Source organism: Taeniopygia guttata, chromosome 31, assembly GCF_048771995.1.
Source record: "Taeniopygia guttata chromosome 31, bTaeGut7.mat, whole genome shotgun sequence".
Lineage (NCBI taxonomy): Eukaryota > Metazoa > Chordata > Aves > Passeriformes > Estrildidae > Taeniopygia > Taeniopygia guttata.
The window spans coordinates 494,323-515,270 of NC_133056.1; the positions used below are offsets into that span (position 1 = coordinate 494,323).

General features: G+C 57.3%; 1 protein-coding gene across 4 annotated transcripts in view; it reads right to left on the minus strand.

Annotated features, from left to right (window-relative positions):
* Nucleotides 1-1,161: 1,161 nt before the first annotated feature.
* L1CAM (L1 cell adhesion molecule) overlaps nt 1,162-20,948 on the minus strand; it is a 43,015-nt gene continuing 23,228 nt past the window's right edge. For 3 of the 4 annotated variants that reach the window (XM_072920428.1, XM_072920429.1, XM_072920431.1), the window contains 14 exons: nt 20,257-20,381; nt 19,098-19,199; nt 17,749-17,946; nt 16,809-16,879; nt 15,498-15,723; nt 14,259-14,377; nt 12,154-12,388; nt 10,858-10,980; nt 9,568-9,741; nt 7,545-7,667; nt 6,062-6,226; nt 4,420-4,551; nt 3,521-3,593; nt 1,162-1,507 (listed from right to left, as the gene is read on the minus strand). In XM_072920428.1, the coding sequence (XP_072776529.1) occupies nt 1,291-1,507; nt 3,521-3,593; nt 4,420-4,551; nt 6,062-6,226; nt 7,545-7,667; nt 9,568-9,741; nt 10,858-10,980; nt 12,154-12,388; nt 14,259-14,377; nt 15,498-15,723; nt 16,809-16,879; nt 17,749-17,946; nt 19,098-19,199; nt 20,257-20,381 (2,083 nt within the window). In that variant the 3' untranslated portion in view covers nt 1,162-1,290. The remainder of the gene's footprint in view (nt 1,508-3,520; nt 3,594-4,419; nt 4,552-6,061; nt 6,227-7,544; nt 7,668-9,567; nt 9,742-10,857; nt 10,981-12,153; nt 12,389-14,258; nt 14,378-15,497; nt 15,724-16,808; nt 16,880-17,748; nt 17,947-19,097; nt 19,200-20,256; nt 20,382-20,948) is intronic. The other variant, XM_072920430.1, reaches the window with a different exon arrangement.

Consider the following 20,948-nt stretch of genomic DNA (forward strand, 5'->3'; position numbering starts at 1 on the left):
CAAGGCCGCGCCGTGAGATGCATTCAGAAATTTTGGGGGGGGGGGGTGTGAGACCCTCACCCCAAAAAAACCCCCCAGAGATTTTTTTGGGGGGAGGGAGGAGTGAAGGGGGGTGGGAGTGGGGGCGGGGGGTGTCTAAAATCTGAGGGGGGGGGCAAAATCCCCCCCTTGCCCCCCCTAATTTTGGTCTGCAGAGCCCCCCCCAACCCCCCCATGTCCAGACCCCCCCCCAAAATCCAGCGCGAAGGGGGGAGGGGTTTTTTTGGCTGAGTCCAAAGGGGGGGTCCCCGCCCCTCCCCCCCCCCACTGTGAGGTGTTTTTGGGGGGGTTGGGCGGGGGGTCTTGTGCCCCTCCCCCACCTCAAACAACCCCCCCAAAATCGGGGGGGGGGCACTTAAGGGACGCCCCCCTTTGGCAGTGAAGGGGTGGGGGGGCCCTTAAATGGAGGGGGGGTCCGGGGGGGGTCTGGGGTCCCCATTGTGACATTGGGGGGGTCCCCACTGTGACATTGGGGGGGTCCCCAGGGTCATGGGGGGGTCCCACTGTGACATGGGGGGGGTCCCACTGTGACATGGGGGGGGTCCCTAGGGTCATGGGGGGGTCCCCAGGGCCATGGGGGGGGTCCCATTGTGACATGGGGGGGGTCCCCAGGACCATGGGGGGTCCTCAGAGCTGTGGGGGTCCCACTGGGACACTTGGGGGGTCCCACTGTGACATTGGGGGGGTCCCCAGGGTCATGGAGGGGTCCCCAGGGCCATGGGGGGGTCCCCAGGGTCATGGGGGGGTCCCCAGGGTCCTGGGGGGTCCTCAGAGCTGTGGGGGTCCCACTGTGACACTGGGGGGTCCCCACTGTGACATTGGGGGGGTCCCACTGTGACATTGGGGGGGTCCCACTGTGACATTGGGGGGGGTCCCCAGGGTCATGGGGGGTCCCCAGGGCCATGGGGGGGGTCCCACTGTGACACTTGGGGGGGTCCCCAGTGTCATGGGGGGTCCTCAGAGCTGGGGGGGTCCCACTGTGACATTGGGGGGGCCCCACCGTGACACTTGGGGGTCCCACTGTGACATGGTGGGGGTCCCCCTTTGACACTGGGGGGGTCCCATTGTGACATTGGGGAGGTCCCCAGGGTCATGGGGGGGTCCCCAGGGCCATGGTGGGGGTCCCGCTACGTCACGGGGGGGTCCCCACTGCCACGGGGGGGTCCCAGGGTGACACTGAGCTGTCCCCACCGCGCCCTCAGCGCGTCCCCACGGCAGCGGGGACACCCCCAGGGGCACCCACGGGTGGGGTCAGTCGAGCGGGGCGGCGGCCGAGGGGCTGGCGGGGCCGGAGCTGCCGGCGGTGGCGCCGCGGGCGCCGCTGTACTGGCCGATGAAGGAGCCGTCCTCGTTGAACTGCACGTCGGCGCTGCCGCCGTAACCGGCCAGGCTGTCGTCGCTGCCCAGCGCCGCGCCCGCCGCGCCCAGAGAGCGCCCGGAGCTGCCCGACGCCTTCTCCTCGCCGTCGCTGCGGGGGCGGCGGCGTCAGAGACCGATGGCCAAACGATGGCCGATCAATGGCCAATCAATGACCCAACCGATGGCCAACCGATGGCCGATCAATAACCAACCAATGACCCAACCAATGGCCGATCAATAACCAACCAATGACCCAACCGATGGCCAATCAATAACCAACCAATGACCCAAACAATGGCCGATCAATAACCAACCAATGAACCAACCCATGGCCAACCGATGGCCAATCAATAACCAACCAATGACCCAACCGATGGCCAATCAATAACCAACCAATGACCCAACCAATAACCCAACTGATGGCCAACCGATGAGCAACCAATGACCCAACCGATGGCTGATCAATAACCAACCAATGACCCAACCAATGGCCAATCAATAACCAACCAACGACCCAACTGATGGCCAAACAATAACCAACCAATGACCCAACCGATGGCCAAGCAATGGCCAATCAATAACCAACCAATGACCCAACCAATGGCCAATCAATAACCAAACAATGACCCAACCCATGGCCAACCCATGACCCAACCGATGGCCAATCAATAACTAACCGATGGCCAATCAATAACCACCCAATGACCCAACCACTGACCCAACCATTGACCCAACCATTGATCAATGCCCAACCACTGATCCAACCATCAACCCAACCAATGACCAACACCCAATCATTGACCCAACCATCGACCCAACCATTGATCAATGCCCAACCATTGACCCATCCATTGACCCATCCATTGACCCATCCATTGACCCATCCAATGACCCAACCAATGACCAACACCCAACCATTGACCAATCCAATGACCAACACCCAACCACTGACCAATCCAATGACCCAACCATTGACCCAACCATTGATCAATGCCCAACCATTGACCCAACCATCAACCCAACCATTGATCCATCCAATGACCTAACCATTGACCATTGACCCATCCAATGACCAACACCCAACCACTGACCCAACTATTGACCCAACCAATGACCCAACCAATGACCAACACCAAACCACTGATCCAACCATTGACCCAACCATTGACCCAACCATTGACCCAACCATTGACCAATGCCCAACCATTGACCCAACCATTGACCCAACCATTGACCCAACCAATGACCAATGACCCAACCATTGACCCAACCATTGACCCATCCAATGACCCAACCAATGACCAACACCCAACCACTGACCCATCCAATGACCCATCCAATGACCCAACCATTGACCAATGCCCAACCATTGACCCAACCATCGACCCAACCACTGACCCAACCATTGACCCATCCAATGACCCAACCATTGACCAATGACCCAACCATTGACCCAACCATTGACCCAACCATCAACCCAACCAATGACCCAACCATTGATCAATGCCCAACCATTGATCCAACCATTGACCCAACCATTGACCATTGACCCAACCATTGACCCATCCAATGACCCACCCACTGACCAACACCCATCCACTGACCCGCCCGATGTCCCTCACGAAGCTGCGAGGGGCTGTGCGGTGGTGGGGGAGGGGAATGACATGGATGAGGACCCCTCCCCCTCCCCCACCCCCGAGGACCCCCAGTGCCCCCCCAGGGACCCCCACCCCCACCCATGGGTGCCGGGACCCCCCAGACCCCCCTTACCTCTCCAGGGACCTGCGTTAGCCCGGGGCAATTAGCAGCGAGCGATTAATGAGAGAGGGGCAATTAGCGTTGGGTGAGGAGGGTGATTAATGAATGAGGGGGGCAGTTAATGAGCGGGTAATTAGATCGCATGCAAATCTGCGCATCGCGATAAACCCCGCCCCCCATGAAACCACGCCCACTCTCCATTAGACCACACCCATTTACAGGAAGCCACGCCCATTTTGTGTGAGCCACGCCCATTTTGTGTGAACCACGCCCATTTTGGACCAGACCACGCCCATTTTGAACCAGACCACGCCCCTTTTAACCAGACCACGCCCATTTTTGCCAGGCCACGCCCCTTTCTCACCGGTACTCCCCGAAGGTTTCGTCCTTCATGGGCCGCGCCTCCGAGTCCACCTGCGTGTCCTCCTTGTCCTTCACTGGGGGGGCATCGCTGCGCTCAGGGGGGGCCACGGCACCCCCGGGACCCCCCCCAATTCCCTCAGACCTTGGGGACCCCCCCCCAATTCCCTCAGACCTTGGGGACCCCCCCCCAATTCCCAGAACCCCCCCGAAAAACACGGAGCCCTCGCCTTGGTCCTGCCCCTCCACCTCCCCAAACTTCTCCTTGTGCCCCCCAAAATTCCCCCAGCAGCCTCGGGGACCCCCCGGACCCTCCCCCAAATTAGGAACCCCCTCCTCAATCCTTGGGGACCACCCCGACCCTTCCCCCCATTAAGAACCCCCTCCCCAAACCCCCAAAACGCCCCTAAAAACGGTGACCCCTCCCCAAATTCCTCCTCTCCAACGCCCCTTCCCCACCACCCTTTGTGACCCCCCCATTCCCTCCCCACACCCCAAACCCCCTCCCCAAATTCCAAATGCCGCCTCCGAACCCCCAAACCTCCCTCCCCACCCTCAGGACCCCCTCCCCACACCCCAAACCCCCCTCCCCAAATTCCAAATGCCCCCTCCTCACCCCCAAACCTCCCTCCCCACCCTCAGGACCCCCTACCCAAACCTCAAACCCCCCTCCCCAAATTCCAAATGCCCCCTCCTCACCCCCAAACCCCCCTCCCCACACCCCAAAGACCCCTCACCTCCCCCTCCTCACCATCAGGACCCCCTCCCCACACCCCAAACCCCCTCCCCCCCCTCAGCACCCCCCAAAAACCCCAAAACCTCCACCACAAAGTCCCCTCCTGCTCGGGGGGGGTTTGGGGGCGCCGGGGGGTCCCGGGGGGGGCCGGGGGGCTCCGGGCTCACCCGAATACTTGCCCCCCTTGCTGCGCTTGATGAAGCAGAGGATGAGGAGGAGGAGGAGCAGCAGCACCGCGGCGCTGACGAAGCCGATGAACCAGCCCTCGGTGGCGAAGCCGCCCGCGGGGCGCGGCAGCACTGGGGGGGGGGAAATCCCGATTTGGGGACCCCCCCGGGGAGTTTGGGGAGTCCCTCGGGGATTTTGGGGAGCCCTTTGGGGAGTTTGGGGCATCCCGAAAGAGTTTTGGGGACACCCCCGGGGATTTTGGGGAGCCCCTCAGGGATTTTGGGGAGCCCCCCGGGGATTTCGGGAGTCCTTTGGGGAGTTTGGGGCATCCCTGAGCAGTTTTGGGGACCCCCTGGACATTTTGGGGACCCCCCCGGGATTTTGGGGAGTCCCTCGGGGAGTTTGGGGACCCCCCCGGGGAGTTTGGGGAGCCCCTCGGGGATTTTGGGGAGGCCTTCAGGGAGTTCGGGGAGTCCTTCGGGGATTTTGGGGAGGCCTTTGGGGATTTTGGGGCATCCCTGAGCAGTTTTGGGGACCCCCCCGGGGATTTTGGGGAGCCCCTCGGGGATTTTGGGGAGTCCCTCAGGGATTTTGGGGAGGCCTTTGGGGATTTTGGGGAGCCCCTGGGGGAGTTTGGGGAGTCCCTCGGGGATTTTGGGGAGTCCCTGAGCAGTTTTGGGGACCCCCTGGACATTTTGAGGACCCCCTGGACATTTTGAGGACCCCCCCGGGGATTTTGGGGAGCCCCTTGGGGATTTTGGGGAGCCCTTTGGGGAGTTCAGAGCATCCCTGAGCAGTTTTGGGGACCCCCTGGACATTTTGAGGACCCCTTTGGGGGTTTTGGGGAGCCCCTCGGGGATTTTGGAGACCCCCGGGGATTTTGGGGAGCCCCTTGGGGATTTTGGGGAGCCCTTCGGGGATTTCAGGGATTCCCTCAGGGATTTTGGGGTAATTTTGGGGTTATTTTGGGGTGATTTTGGGGGTTTTTGGGGGGGATTTTTGGGGGATTTTTGGGGTGATTTTGGGGGTTTTTGGGGGGGATTTTTGGGGTGATTTTGGGGTAATTTTGGGGGTTTTTGGGGGGGATTTTTGTGATGATTTTGTGGTGATTTTGGGGTAATTTTGGGGTGATTTTGGGGGTTTTTGGGGGGGATTTTTGTGGTGATTTTGTGGTGATTTTAGGGTGATTTTGGGGGGGATTTTGGGGGGGATTTTCGGGGTTTTTGGGGCTCACTGGTGCCGTTGGTGTGCACCTCGCTCTCCCAGAACGCCACGCGCTCCCCGGGGGTGGATGTTGGGGTGATTTTGGGGGATTTTTGGGGTGATTTTGGGGTAATTTTGGGGGATTTTTGGGGATTTTTGGGGGGGATTTTTGGGGTGATTTTGGGGTAATTTTGGGGGATTTTTGGGGATTTTTGGGGGGGATTTTTGGGGTGATTTTGTGGTGATTTCAGGGTAATTTTGGGGTGATTTTGGGGGTTTTTGGGCTCACTGGTGCCGTTGGTGTGCACCTCGCTCTCCCAGAACGCCACGCGCTCCCCGGGGATGGATTTTGGGGTGATTTTGGGGGTGATTTTTGTGATGATTTTGTGGTGATTTCAGGGTGATTTTGGGGTGATTTTGGGGGGTTTTGGGGCTCACTGGTGCCGTTGGTGTGCACCTCGCTCTCCCAGAACGCCACGCGCTCCCCGCTGTGGTTCCGCCCCACGAACTGGACCCGGTACGACGTTCCGGGCCGGAGGTCCCCGAGCCGGTACCGGCCCAGGGAGGAGTTGGCGCGGCCCGAGGAGCGCCAGGGCTCCTCCGCTGCGGGGGGCGGGGGTCGTGGGGGGCGGGGAGACCCCCAGAGCCCCCCAACAACCCCCCAAAACTCCCAAAACCCACAAAAAATACCCCCAAATCCACCAAAAACCCCCAAAACCCCATCAAAAATCCCCCCAAATCCCCCAAAACCCCACAAAAATCACCTAAAATCCCCCGAAACCCCACCAAAATCCCCCAAACCCCACCAAAAACCCCCAAAACCCCACCAAAATTCCCCCCAAATCCCCACCAAAACCCCCCAAAACCCCACCAAAAATTTCCCCAAATCCCCCAAAACCCCACCAAAACCCCACCAAAATCCCACCAAAACCCCCCAGATCCCCCCAACACCCCCCCTGAAATCCCCCAAAATCCCCCAAACCCCACCAAAATCCCCCAAACCCACCAAAATCCCCCAAAACCCCCCAAAACTCTCCAAATCCCCCAACACTCCACCAAAAATCCCCCCAAATCCCCCGAAACCCCACCAAAAATTCCCCCAAATCCTCCAAATCTCCACCAAAAATCCCCCCAAATCCCCCAAAACCCCACCAAAATCCCCCAAAACCCACCAAAATCCCCCAAAATCACCCCGAGATTGCCCCAGCCCAAACCCCTTTTATTTCCCGCCACTGTTCGGTCCCAAAATCCCCCAAATCCCCTCCCAGTCCCCCCCAAAATCTCCTCCCAGCGCCCCCAAATCCCCTCCCAGTCTCTCCCAGTCCCTTCCCATTCACCCCAAATCCCCTCCCAGTTCATCCCAGTCACCCCAAATCCCCTCCCAGTCCCTCCCAGTGTCCCCCAATCCCCTCCCATTCACCCCAAATCCCCTCCCAGTCCCTCCCAGTCACCCCCAATCCCCTCCCAGCCCCTCCCAGTGTCCCCAAATCCCCTCCCAGTGTCCCCAAATCCCCTCCCAGTCTCTCCTAGTCCCTCCCTGTGTCCCTCAATTCCCTCCCAGACCCTCCCAGTCACCCCAAAGCCCCTCCCAGTCCCTCCCAGTGTCCCAAAATCCCCTCCCAGTTTCCCCAAACACCCTCCCAGTGTCCCCAAATCCCCTCCCAGTCTCTCCCAGTCCCTCCCAGTGTCCCTCAATCCCCTCCCAGTTCATCCCAGTCACCCCAAATCCCCTCCCAGTCCCTCCCAGTGTCCCCAAATTCCCTCCCAGTCCCTCCTAGTCACCTCCAATCCTCTCCCAGTGTCCCCAAATACTTTCCCAGTCCCCCCCAATATCCCCAAATCCCGTCCCAGTGTCCCCCAATCCCCTCCCAGTGCCCCCAAATCCCCTCCCAGTCCCTCCCAGTTGCTCCCAGTCCCTTACTGGTTTTGCTCATGTACTCCACCTCGAACTCGATGTTGGCCTGGGGCTGGGCCAGGGTCCAGCGCAGCTCCGTGAAATCCTCGCCCACCTCCCCGAACCCCACCGTGCCCAGCACCGGCAGCACTGGGGGGCACGGGGGGGTCACCCCAAATCCCCCACCCCAAAAACCCCTCCCCCACCCTTGGGGACCCCCCCAACCTCGGCATTTTGGGGGTCTCAAGGTGTCCCCTCCCTCCCTCCCCCCACCCCGTTATTTCCAGACCCCTCCCCATGGTAATTTTGGGGTCTCCCCCCCTATTTTGGGATCCTCCCCCGCTAATTTTGGGGTCCCCGAGGTGATTTCAGCCCTCCCCCCCCACTTTCAGGCAGGTTTTGGGGTGCTCCCCGCGGGTTTTGGGGCAATTTTTGGGGTGTCCCCTGCAGTCTTTGGGCTCCTTTTTTTGGGGTCCCCTCCGCGGTTTTTGGGGCCGGTTTTGGGGTCCCCCTGCAGTTTTTGGGTCGGTTTTCAGGCTCAGTTTTTTGGGGTCCCCCCACGGTTTTTAGGCTCAGTTTTGGGACCCCCTGTGGTTTTTGGGGCCGGTTTTGGGGCTTCTTTCTTGGGGTCCCCCTGCGCATTTTGGGTTCAGTTTTTGGGGTTTCTACATGGTTTTTGGGGCTGGTTTTGAGGCCGGTTTTTTGGGGTCCCCCCCACGATTTTTGGGCGGTTTTCAGGCTCAGTTTCTGGGGTCCCTCCCCAGTTTTTGAGGCCGGTTTTTTGGGGTCCCCCCGCGGTTTTTGGGTCTATTTTCAGGTTCAGTTTCTGGGCTCCCTCCCCAGTTTTTGGGGCCGGTTTTTTGGGGTCCCCCCGTGATTTTGGGGCAGGTTTTTGGGCTCAGTTTCTGGGCTCCCTCCCCAGTTTTTGGGGCCGGTTTTTTGGGGTCCCCCCGCGATTTTGGGGCAGTTTTTTGGGCTCAGTTTCTGGGCTCCCCTCACAGTTTTTGAGGCCGGTTTTTTGGGGTCCCTCCACGGTTTTTGGGTCGGTTTTTGGGCTCAGTTTCTGGGCTCCCTGCCCAGTTTTTGAGGCCGGTTTTTTGGGGTCCCCCCGCGGTTTTTGGCCGGGTTTCAGGCTCAGTTTCTGGGGTCCCCTCACAGTTTTTGGGCCGGTTTTTTGGGGTCCCCCCGCGGTTTTTGGGTCGGTTTTCAGGCTCAGTTTCTGGGCTCCCTCCCCAGTTTTTGGGCCGGTTTTTTGGGGTCCCCCCGCGGTTTTTGGGTCGGTTTTCAGACTCAGTTTCTGGGCTCCCTCCCCAGTTTTTGAGGCCGGTTTTTTGGGGTCCCCCCGCGGTTTTTGGGTGGGTTTTCAGGCTCAGTTTCTGGGCTCCCTCCCCAGTTTTTGAGGCCGGTTTTTTGGGGTCCCCCCGCGGTTTTTGGGTCGGTTTTCAAGCTCAGTTTCTGGGCTCCCTCCCCAGTTTTTGGGCCGGTTTTTTGGGATCCCCCCACGATTTTGGGGCAGATTTTCGGGCTCAGTTTCTGGGGTCCCCCCGCGATTTTGGGGCAGGTTTTCGGGCTCAGTTTCTGGGCTCCCTGCCCAGTTTTTGAGGCCGGTTTTTTGGGGTCCCCCCGCGGTTTTGGGGCAGGTTTTTGGGCTCAGTTTCTGGGGTCCCCACGCGGTTTTTGGGTCGGTTTTCAAGCTCAGTTTCTGGGCTCCCTCCCCAGTTTTTGAGGCCGGTTTTTTGGGGTCCCCCCACGAGTTTGGGGCAGGTTTTTGGGCTCAGTTTCTGGGCTCCCTCCCCAGTTTTTGGGGCCGGTTTTTTGGGGTCCCCCCACGATTTTGGGTCGGTTTTCAGGCTCAGTTTCTGGGTTCCCCTCACAGTTTTTGAGGCTGGTTTTTTGGGATCCCCCCGCGATTTTTGGGTTGGTTTTCAGGCTCAGTTTCTGGGGTCCCCCCGCGGTTTTTGGGTCGGTTTTCAGGCTCAGTTTCTGGGCTCCCTCCCCAGTTTTTGAGGCCGGTTTTTTGGGGTCCCCCCGCGGTTTTTGGGGTGCTCACCGGGCTCGGGGGCGAGGCTGGCCAGGCGCACCAGGGCCGCGCCGGGGCCGTGCCGGGTGCGGGCGCGGAGCTCCAACCGGTACCGGCCCCGCGGCTCCAGCCGGGTCAGGGTCGTGTTCAGGGTCCCGGCGGGGAAGGAGATCTCCAGCGGGAACCCCTCCTCGCTCTGGTTCTCTGCGGGGCAAGGGCAGCCGTGCCAGGGAACCCCAAAAAAAAACAGCCCAGAACGGCCCCAAACAGCCCCAAATAAATCCCAAAAACCCATCTCGAATAGCCCAAACCAGCCCTGAATTACCCTGAAAAACCCACCCAGAATAGCCCAAAGAACCCCAAATTAACATAAGAAAAACCAGCCCGGAATGGCCCCAAACAGCCCCAAATTAACTTGAAAATCCCGCCCGGAATGGCCCCATACAGCCCTGAATTAACATAAGAAAATCCCACCCGGAATGGCCCCAAACAGCCCCGAATTACCCTAATAAACCCACCCAGAATAGCCCCAAATAAATCCCAAAAACCCATCTCGAATAGCCCAAACCAGCCCTGAATGACCCTAAAAAACCCACACGGAATAGCCCAAAGAACCCCAAATTAACATAAGAAAAACCAGCCCGGAATGGCCAAAACAGCCCCAAATTAATCCCAAAACCCCACCTGGAATACCCTGAAACAGCCCCGAATTACCCTAAAAATCCCACCTTGAATAGCCCAAAACAGCCCCGAATTACCCTAAAAAACCCACCCGGAATAGCCCCAAATAAATCCCAAAACCCCACTCAGAATAGCCCGAAACAGCCCCAAATAAATCCCAAAAACCCATCTCAAATAGCCCAAACCATCCTTGAATTACCCTAAAAAACCCACCCAGAATAGCTCCCAGTGCCCCTCCCAGTCTCTCCCAGTGTTCCCAGTGCCCCCCAATCCCATCCCAGTGCCCCCAGTGCCCCCAGTGTCCCATCCCAGTGCCCCCAGTGTCCCTTCTATCCCTCCCAGTGCCCCCCAGTCCCATCCCAGTGCTCCCAGTGCCCCCTCCCGTCCTTCCCAGTGTTCCCAGTTCCCCCCATCACCTCTCCCAGTGCTCCCAGTGCCCCCTCCTGTCCCTCCCAGTGTTCCCAGTTCCCCCCACCACCTCTCCCAGTGCCCCCGGTGCCCCCCACCACCTCTCCCAGTGCCCCCTCCCATCCCTCCCAGTGCCCCCCAATCCCCTCCCACCGCTCCCAGTTCCCCCCACCACCTCTCCCAGTGCCCCCAGTTCCCCCCCCCGCCCCTCCCAGTGCTCCCAGTACGCACGCAGCCGGTACTGGAGCACGTAGCCGGTGATGACGCCGTTGGGGCGCCGCGGCCGCCGCCACTCCAGGCCCAGCGCGGAGTCCCCGAAACGCTCCAGGCGCAGCTCCTCGGGGGGCCCGGGCACTGGGGGGCTGGGGTCAGGACCCCGAAACCCCCCGAAATATCCCCAAAATACCCCCCAAAATATCCCCCAAATCAGCACTGGGGGGCTGGGGTCAGGGACCCCGAAACCCCCCCAAATATCCCCCCAAAATATCCCCAAAATACCCCCCAAAATACCCCCGAAACCCCCCAAAATATCCCCAAAATACCCCCCAAAACCTCCCCAAAATACCCCCCAAAATACCCCCGAAAACCCCCCGAAATATCCCCCCGAAATATCCCCAAAATCCCCCCCAAAATACCCCCCAAAACCTCCTCAAAATACCCCCCAAAATACCCCCCAAAACCTCCCCAAAATACCCCCCAAAACCCCCCCGAAATATCCCCAAAATACCCCCCAAAACCTCCCCAAAATATCCTCAAAAATCCCCCCAAAATACCCACAAAATACCCCCGAAAACCCCCTCCCAAATCGGCACTGGGGGGCTCGGGTCAGGGACCCCGAAACCCCCAGAAATATCCCCAAAATACCCCCCAAAATACCCCCCAAATATCCCCAAAATCCCTCCCCCAAATCGGCACTGGGGGGCTGGGGTCAGGACCCCGAAACCCCCCAAAATATCCCCAAAATCCCCCCCAAATCGGCACTGGGGGGCTGGGGTCAGGGACCCCGAAACCCCCCGAAATATCCCCAAAATCCCTTTTCGGGGCCCCAATTCCCATTTTTGAGATCCCAACTCCCCTTTTCGGGGTCCCAATTCCCCTTTTTGGGGTCTGAATTCCCATTTTTGGGGTCCCAACTCCCCTTTCTGAGATCCCAATCCCCCTTTTGGGGGTCCCAATCCCCCTTTTTGGGGTCCCAACTCCCCTTTTCGGGGTCCCAACTCCCCTTTTTGGGGTCCCAACCCCCCTTTTTGGGGTCCCAATTCCCATTTTTGGGTCCCTAATTCCCATTTTTGAGATCCCAAATCCCCTTTTGGGGTCCCAGTTCCCCTTTTGGGGTCCCAACTCCCCTTTTCGGCTCCCAATTCCCATTTTTGGGGTCCCAATCTCCCTTTTGGGGGTCCCAATTCCCATTTTTGAGATCCCAATTTCCCTTTTCGGGGTCCCAACTCCCCTTTTGGGGTCCCAATCCCCTTTTGGGGGTCCCAACCCCCATTTTTGGGGTGCCGCTCTCCCTTTTTGGGGTCTCACCTCCCTCGGGGGTGTGGAAGTGGATCTCGGCGCTGGGGGGTCCGGCCCCCCGCCCGTTGAACACCAAAACCTGCAGCCGGTAGCGGCTCCAGGGGTGCAGCCCCCCCAAAACCGCCCCGCTGGCCTCGCCCAGCACCGTCAGCACCCCCGGCTGGGGAGGGGGCTCGGGGGTCCCGGGGGGGGGGCTCTGGCGCCGGGAGCGCTCCCCCACCCACCCCTCACGCCAGTACAGAATCTGCAAAAAGGAGGGGGGTCAGCACCCCCAAAATACCCCAAAAACCCACCCAAAAAATGCCCCAAAAATGCCCCAAAACCCCCCAGAACTCCCCTCGCGCCAGTACAGAATCTGCAAAAAGGAGGGGGGTCAGCACCCCAAAATAGCCAAAAAATGCCCCAAAATACCCCAAAAACCCACCCAAAAAATGCCCCAAAATCCCCCAGAACTGCCCAAAAAATTCCCACCAAAAATGCCCTAAAACCCACCCAAAAAATGCCCCAAAACCCCCCAGAACTGCCCAAAAAAACCCCACCAAAAATGCCCCAAAACCCCCCAGAACTGTCCAAAAAAATCCCACCAAAAATGCCCCAAAACCCCCCAGAACTGCCCCAAAAAAACCCACCAAAAATGCCCCAAAACCCACCCAAAAAAATGCCCCAAATCCCCCCAGAAATGCCCAAAAAAATCCCACCAAAAATGCCCCAAAACCCACCCAAAAAATGCCCCAAAACCCCCCAGAACTCCCCTCGTGCCAGTACAGCACCTGCGGGAAAGGAGGGGGGTCAGCACCCCCAAAATACCCCAAAAATGCCCCAAAAATGCCCCAAACTCCCCCCAGAACTGCCCCAAAACTCGGGATTTTGGGAATTCCCGTTGGGATTTTGGGTTTCCCTGCAGGATTTCGGGGTTTCCTGTTGGGATTTTGAGGTTTCCCTGCAGGATTTGTGATTTCCCTGCAGGATTTTGGGAATTCCGAGCGGGATTTGTGGTTTCCCTGCAGGATTTTGGGGTTTTCCCTTCAGGATTTTGGGGATTCCCGATGGGATTTGGGGAGTTCCCGATGGGATTTGGGGAGTTCCCGATGGGATCTGCGGTTTCCCTTCAGGATTTCGGGGATTCCCGCTGGAATTTTGGGGGATTTTGGTGGATTTTGGTGGATTTCGGGGATGCCCGCTGGAATTTTGGGGGATTTTGGGGGATTTTGGTGGATTTTGGTGGATTTTGGGGGATTTTGGGGATTCCCGATGGAATTTTGGTGGATTTTGGGGGATTTTGGGGATTCCCGCTGGAATTTTGGGGGATTTTGGTGGATTTTGGTGGATTTTGGGGGGTTTTGGTGGATTTTGGGGGATTTTGGTGGATTTTGGTGGATTTTGGGGATTCCCGCTGGAATTTTGGTGGATTTTGGGGGATTTTGGTGGATTTTGGGGATTCCCGCTGGAATTTTGGGGGATTTTGGTGGATTTTGGTGGATTTTGGTGGATTTTGGTGGATTTTGAGGGGATTTTGGGGGATTTTGGGGGATTTTGGGGGGTTTTGGGGATTCCCGCTGGAATTTTGGTAGATTTTGGGGGATTTTGGTGGATTTTGGGGGATTTTGGTGGATTTGGGGGGATTTTGGGGATATTTTGGGGATTCCCGCTGGAATTTTGGTGGATTTTGGTGGATTTTGGGGGATTCCCGATGGAATTTCGGGGATTCCCGCTGGAATTTTGGTGGATTTTGGGGGATTTTGGTGGATTTTGGGGGATTTTGGTGGATTTTGGGGGATTTCGGGGATTCCCGCTGGAATTTGGGGGATTCCCGCTGGAATTTTGGTGGATTTTGGTGGATTTTGGTGGATTTTGGTGGATTTTGGGGGATTTTGGTGGATTTTGGTGGATTTTGGGGGATTCCTGATGGAATTTTGGTGGATTTTGGTGGATTTTGGGGGATTCCTGATGGAATTTTGGTGGATTTTGGTGGATTTTGGGGGATTCCTGATGGAATTTTGGTGGATTTTGGTGGATTTTGGGGGATTCCTGATGGAATTTTGGTGGATTTTGGTGGATTTTGGGGGATTCCTGATGGAATTTTGGGGAATTTTGGGGGGATTTTGGGGCCTCACCCGGTAGCCCCGCAGGCGGCCCCGCAGGTCCCGCTCGGCCCCGCTCAGGCTCCAGGAGACGCGGACGCTGCTGCTGTTCAGGATCTCCACCCCCACATTTTCGGGGTACACCAGCGGCACTGGGGGGGTCGTGGGGGGTGGCTCAGGGCCCCCCCAAAGAGAGGGACCCCCCCTCAAAACCCCCCCCGAAATCAGGGCGCTGTGACCCCCCACAAAAGGGGGATTCGACCCCAAAATGCAGCCCCGGGTTTGGGGTCAAGACCAGATTTGGGGTCCCCCCCCAACCGTGGATCTCCTGAAATTCCCAAATTTGGGGTCCCCCCCCACTTTGGATCACCTGAAATTCCCAAATTTGGGGTCCCCCCCCACTTTGGATCACCTGAAATTCCCAAATTTGGGGTCCCCCCCCACTTTGGATCACCTGAAATTCCCAAATTTGGGGTCCCCCCCCCACTTTGGATCCCCTGAAATTCCCAAATTTGGGGTCCTTTCTACCTTGGGCTCTCCCAGCACCCCAAATTTGGGATTTCCCCCTTTTTCTCCCCCACCACCCCAAATTTGGGGTCTGACCCCTTTTTCTCTCCCAAACCCCCAAGATTTGGGGTCTCTGAGTACCCCCAAATTTGGGATTTTCTCCCTTTTATCCCTGAAATCTCCCAGATTTGGGGTCTCTGAGCCCCCCAAATTTGGGATTTCCCCCATTTCTCTCCCAAATCCCCCAGATTTGGGGTCTCTGAGCCCCCCAAATTTGGGATTTTACCCATTTCTCCCCCAAACCCCCCAGATTTGGGGTCTCCCACCACCCCCAGTTTGGGCTCTCCCATCAGCCCGGATTTGGGGTCTCTCAGCCCCCCCAAATTTGGGATTTCCCCCATTTCTCTCCCAAATCCCCCAGATTTGGGGTCTCTCAGCACTCCCAAATTTGGAATTTCCCCCATTTCTCCCCCAAACCCCCCAGATTTGGGGTCTGACCCCTTTTTCTCTCCCAAACCCGCAAGATTTGGGGTCTCTCAGCCCCCCCAAATTTGGGATTTCCCCCATTTCTCTCCCAAACCCCCCAGATTTGGGGTCTCCCACCACCCCCAATTTGGGCTCTCCCATCAGCCCAGATTTGGGGTCTCTCAGCCCCCCCAAATTTGGAATTTCCCCCATTTCTCCCCCAGATTTGGGGTCTCCCACCACCCCAATGTGGGGTCCCCCCTTTCTGCCCCCGGGATTTTTGGGGTCCCCCTCACTCACGGTCCTCCCCGGAGTAGCCGATGACCACGGGGGGCTCGGGGCCCTTCCCGGCCTCGTTGAGCGCCTGGACCCGGATCTCGAAGGGGCTGAAAGTTGGGGTGTCCCGGACCACCAGGGGGGGACCCCCGACCGTGGCCTCGGCCCAGCGGCCCCGGCCCGGCTCCAGCGGCCGCCACTGCACCCGGTACCGGAGCTGGGGGGCGTTCCAGTCCCCGGGGGGCAGCGGCTGGGGGGAGAGACCCCCAAAAATGAGCTTTGAACCCCAAAAATCCACTCCAAATCCTAAATATACCCCTGAACCCCAAAAACCAGCCCCGAACCCCACCCCAGCCACTGCACCCGGTACCGGAGCTGGGGGGCGTTCCAGTCCCCGGGGGGCAGCGGCTGGGGGGGGGAGAGACCCCCAAAAATGAGCTCTGAACCCCAAAAACCAGCCTGAACCCCAAAAATCCACCCCAAAAACCAGCCCCGAACCCCAAAAACCAGCCCCAAACCCTGCCCCGGTCACTGCACCCGGTACCGGAGCTGGGGGGCGTTCCAGTCCCCGGGGGGCAGCGGCTGGGGGGCAGAGACCCCCAAAAATGAGCTTTGAACCCCAAAAACCAGCCCTGAACCCCAAAAACCAGCCCTGAACCCCAAAAATCCACCCCAAATCCTAAATATACCCCTGAACCCCAAAAACCAGCCCCAAACCCTAAATCCAGTCCAATCCCAGACCCCCCAAAACCCCTCCCAGACCCCCTGAACTCCCCTGGGAACCCCAAATCCCCTCAAACCCCCTCCAGGACCCCCCAAACCTGCTCCAGGCACCCCCAAATGCACCCCAAGGCCCCCCAAATCCTTCCAGGACCCCCCAAAATCCGCCCAGGACACTCCAAATATCCCCGCAGGACCCCCAAAAATCCCCCAAAAAACCCTCCAAGACCCCTCAGGATGTCCCAAAATCCCCCCTTAATCCCCCCAGGACCCCCAAACCACCCCTCAGGACCCCCCAAAATCCCCCTAGGACTCCCAAAAACACCCCCAAGACCCTCCAAAATCTCCCCAAAACACCCCCAGGACCCCCCTAATCTCCTCAGGACCCCCCAAAATCCTCCCAGGACTCCCCAGAATCCCCCCAGGACCCCCCAAATCCCCCCCAAAATCCCCCCGGGACTCCCCAAAATCCCCCCAGGACTCCCCAAAATCCCCCCAAGGCTCCCCAAAACACCCCCAAGACCCTCCAAAATCTCCCCAAAACACCCCCAGGACCCCCCTAATCCCCTCAGGACCCCCCAAAACCCCCCCAGGACCCCCCCAGGACCCCCGTACCTGCCAGGTGATCACCAGGTTGTTGGTCTCGTTCCCCTCCCCCTTCACCCCCATCGGGTACCGCTCGGGGGCTGTGGGGAAAAGGCTCAGGGACCCCAAAAATCCCCCAAAACCCCCCCAAAAAATCCCCTGGGACCCCCCCAAAATCCCCAGGGACCCCCCAAAAAAACATTTTTGGGTTTTTTAGGATATTTTGGGGTTAATTTTTGGTATTGCGGGTGTTCTGGGCTCGCTCATCAGTCGGGATTTTGGGATATTTAATGGGTTGTTTTTGGTATTTAAGGGTTTTTTTTTTTAATTTAATGGGATTTTTAAAAAATTTAACAGGATTTTTTGGTATTTAATGAGATTTTAAAAATTTAACAGGATTTTTTTGGTTTTTAATAGGGTTTTTTTTAATTTAACGGGATCTTCTGGTATTTAACGGGATTTCTTTTTTAATTTAACAGCATTTTTTTGCTATTTAATAGTATTTTTTAAAATTTAACAGGATTTTTTTTTGTTACCTAATAGGATTTCTGTTTTTTAATTTAACAGGATTTTTTAAAATTTAACAGGATTTTTTTGCTATTTAATAGGATTTTTTTGCTATTTAATGAGATTTTTTAATTTAACAGGATTTTTTGCCATTTAATAAGATTTTTTAAAATTTAACAGGATTTTTTTTTGCTATCTAACAGGATTTGTTTTTTTAAATCAATGGGATTTTTTTTTGTATTTAACAGGATTTTTTTTTAATTTAACAGGATTTTTTTTGCTATTTAACACGATTTTTTTTTTTAACAGGATTTTTTTTTAATTTAACATGATTTTTTTTATTATTTTACCCTGATTTTTTTTTGTAATTTTAATGCGATTTTTTTTTTTAATTCACCATGATTTTCTTTAACCATAACGAGCTTTTCCCGGCCCACTTTGGGGATATTTCGGCGTCACTCACCGGCCGGGGCGGTGCTGACGGCGGCGCTGGGCGCGCTGGGCTCGCCGCGCCCGAAGCCGTTGACCGCCAGGACACGGAACCGGTACCGCCCGTACGGGGACAGCGCCAGCGGCGCCCACGGCCGCGCCCCCGGCACCGTCAGCAGCTCCACGAACCGGCCCGGCGAGAAGATGCCCTCCTCCTGCTCCACCACGAACTCTGCGGGCGGGAAAGGGTTAAAAACGGGTGGAAAATGGGTTAAAAACGGGTTAAAAATAGCCAAAAATGGACAAAATCCCCAAAAAATGCCCTCCTCCTGCTCCACCACGAACTCTGCGGGCGGGAAAGGGTTAAAAATGGGGTTAAAGATAGCCAAAAATGGACAAAATCCCCAAAAATGCCCTCCTCCTGCTCCACCACGAACTCTGCGGGCGGGAAAGGGTTAAAAATGGGGTTAAAGATAGCCAAAAATGGACAAAATCCCCCAAAAATGCCCTCCTCCTGCTCCACCACGAACTCTGCGGGGAGAAAAGGGTTAAAAACGGGGTGAAAAATAGACAAAAATGGCCAAAATCCCCAAAAAATGCCCTCCTCCTGCTCCACCACGAACTCTGCGGGGAGGAAAGGGTTAAAAACGGGTTAAAAATATCCATAAATATCCATAAATATCCATAAATCCCCCAAAAATGCCCTCCTCCTGCTCCACCACGAACTCTGCGGGCGGGAAAGGGTTAAAAACGGGGTGAAAAATAGACAAAATAGGCAAAAATATCCATAAATGTCCATAAAGATCCAAAAATCCCCAAAAATCCCAAATTCCCAAAGCCTGAAATGCCCCCAAATCCCCAAATCCCCCAAATTCCCTTCCAGACCCCCCAAAACCCCCCAAATTCCTTCCCAGACCCCCCAAATCCCCTCCCAGACCCCCCAGACCCCCTCCCAGACCCCCCAAACCCCCCAAATTTCCCCAAACCCCCTCCCAGACCCCCCAAACCCCCCAAGCCCCCTCCCAGACCCCCCAAATTCCCCAAACTCCCACTCCAGACTCCTCAAATTCCCACTCCAGACCCCCCAAACTCCCCCTCCAAATGCCCCAAAACCTCCCCAAATCCCCCAAACCCCCTCCCAGACCCCCCAAAATCTCCCAAATTCCCTCCCAGACCCCCCAAACCCCCTCCCAGAACCTCCCCAAACCCCCCAAATTTCCCCAAACCCCCTCCCAGACCCCCCAAATTCCCCCTCCAAACGCCCCCAAACCTCCCCAAATCCCCCAAATTTCCCCTCCAGAGCCCCCAGAACCTCCCCCAAATCCCCCAAATTCCTTCCCAGACCCCCCAAAACCCCCCAAACCCCCAATCCTGGCCCCTCACTCTCCACGGGGCTGTTGTGCTCCTCTCCCGGGGTCCAACTGAGCCGCACCTGCCGCTCGCCCACCTCGAGCACCTGCAGGTCCCGCACCGGGCCCGGCCGGCCTGGCGGGGAAAGGGGATTGGGGGAATTGGGGAATTAATGGGGGAAATTATGGGGGAATTAATGGGGGAAATTATGGGGGAAATTGGGGAATTAATGGGGGATTTATGGGGGAAATTGGGGAATTAATGGGGGAAATTATGGGGAAAATTGGGGGAAATTGGGGGGATAATGGGGGGAAATTTGGGGAGAAAATGGGGAATTAATGGGGAAAATTGGGGGGAAATTGGGGGAAAATTGAGGGGAAATTATGGGGAAAATTATGGGGAAAATTGGGGGAAATTTGGGGGAAAATTGAGGGGAAATTGGGGGGGAAATTGGGGAAAAATTGAGGGGAAAATTGAGGAGATAATGGGGGGAAAATTGGAGAGAAAATGGGGAATTAATGGGGGAAATTATGGGGAAAAATTGGGGGGAAATTGGGGGGAAATTGGGGGGAAATTATGGAGGAATTTGGGGGGAAATTGGGGGGAAATTGGGGGGAAATTGAGGGGAAATTTGGGGGAAAATTGGGGGAAAATTGGGGGAAATTATGGGGGAAATTGGGGGAAAATTGAGGGGAAAATTGGGGGGGAAATGGGGAATTAATGGGGGAAATTATGGGGAAAACTCGTGTTTTTTGGGGATTCCCTCGTGGATTTCAGTGTCCCCTGGTGGATTTTGGGGTCCCCTTGGGGTTTCGGGGTCCCCTCGGGGTTTTGGGATCCCCTCGGGGATTTCGGTGTCCCCTGGTGGATTTCGGAGTCCCCTCGGGGATTTGGGGTCCCCTGGTGGATTTTGGGACCCCCTCGGGGATTTTGGGATCCCCTTGGTGTTTCAGGGTCCCCTCGGGGTTTTGGGATCCCCTCGGGGTTTCGGTGTCCCCTGGTGGATTTTGGGGTCCCCTGGCGGGTTTTGGGGTCCCCTAGTGGATTTGGTGTCCCCTGGTGGATTTCGGGGTCCCCTCGGGGGTTTTGGGATCCCCTCGGGGATTTCAGTGTCCCCTGGCGGATTTTGGGACCCCCCCGGGGTTTCGGGGTCCCCTCAGGATTTCGGGGTCCCCCCGGGTTTGGGGCTCACCCACGACGCGGAGCTCGGCCTCGGCCTCGGCGCTGTCCAGGCGGGTCCAGGCGCGGCAGCGGAACCGGCCCTGGTCCCCATAGTCCACCCCGGCCACGGTCAGCGCGTCCCCGGCCAGCGAGAACCTGGGGGGGGACCCCGAAACCTGAGCTCTGACTGGGACCCCCAAATTCTGCCTGGGGACCCCAAACCTGAGCCCTGACTGGGACCCCAAACCTGCATGGGGACCCCAAAACCTGAGCCCTGCCTGGGACCCCGAAACCTGAGCCCTGACTGGGGACCCCCAAATTCTGCCTGGGACCCCAAATTCTGCCTGGGGACCCCGAAACCTGAGCCCTGCCTGGGACCCCAAAACCTGAGCCCTGCCTGGGGACCCCGAAACGTGAGCCCTGCATGGGACCCCAAATTCTGCCTGGGGACCCCAAACCTGCCTGGGGACCCCCAAACCTGAGCCCTGCATGGGGACCCCAAAAACCCAAATTCTGCCTGGGAACCTCCCCCAAAACCCCAAATTCTGTCTGGGATCCTCCAAAATTCCCCCCCAAATCCCTCCTATGATCCCCCCAAAACCATCCTGGGACCCCCAAATCCCCCCCAAACCCATTCTGGGACCCCCAAATCCTGCCAGGACCCGCCAAATCCCCCCCAAATCCCCCCCAAACCCTGCCAGGACCCCCTATATCCCCCCCAAA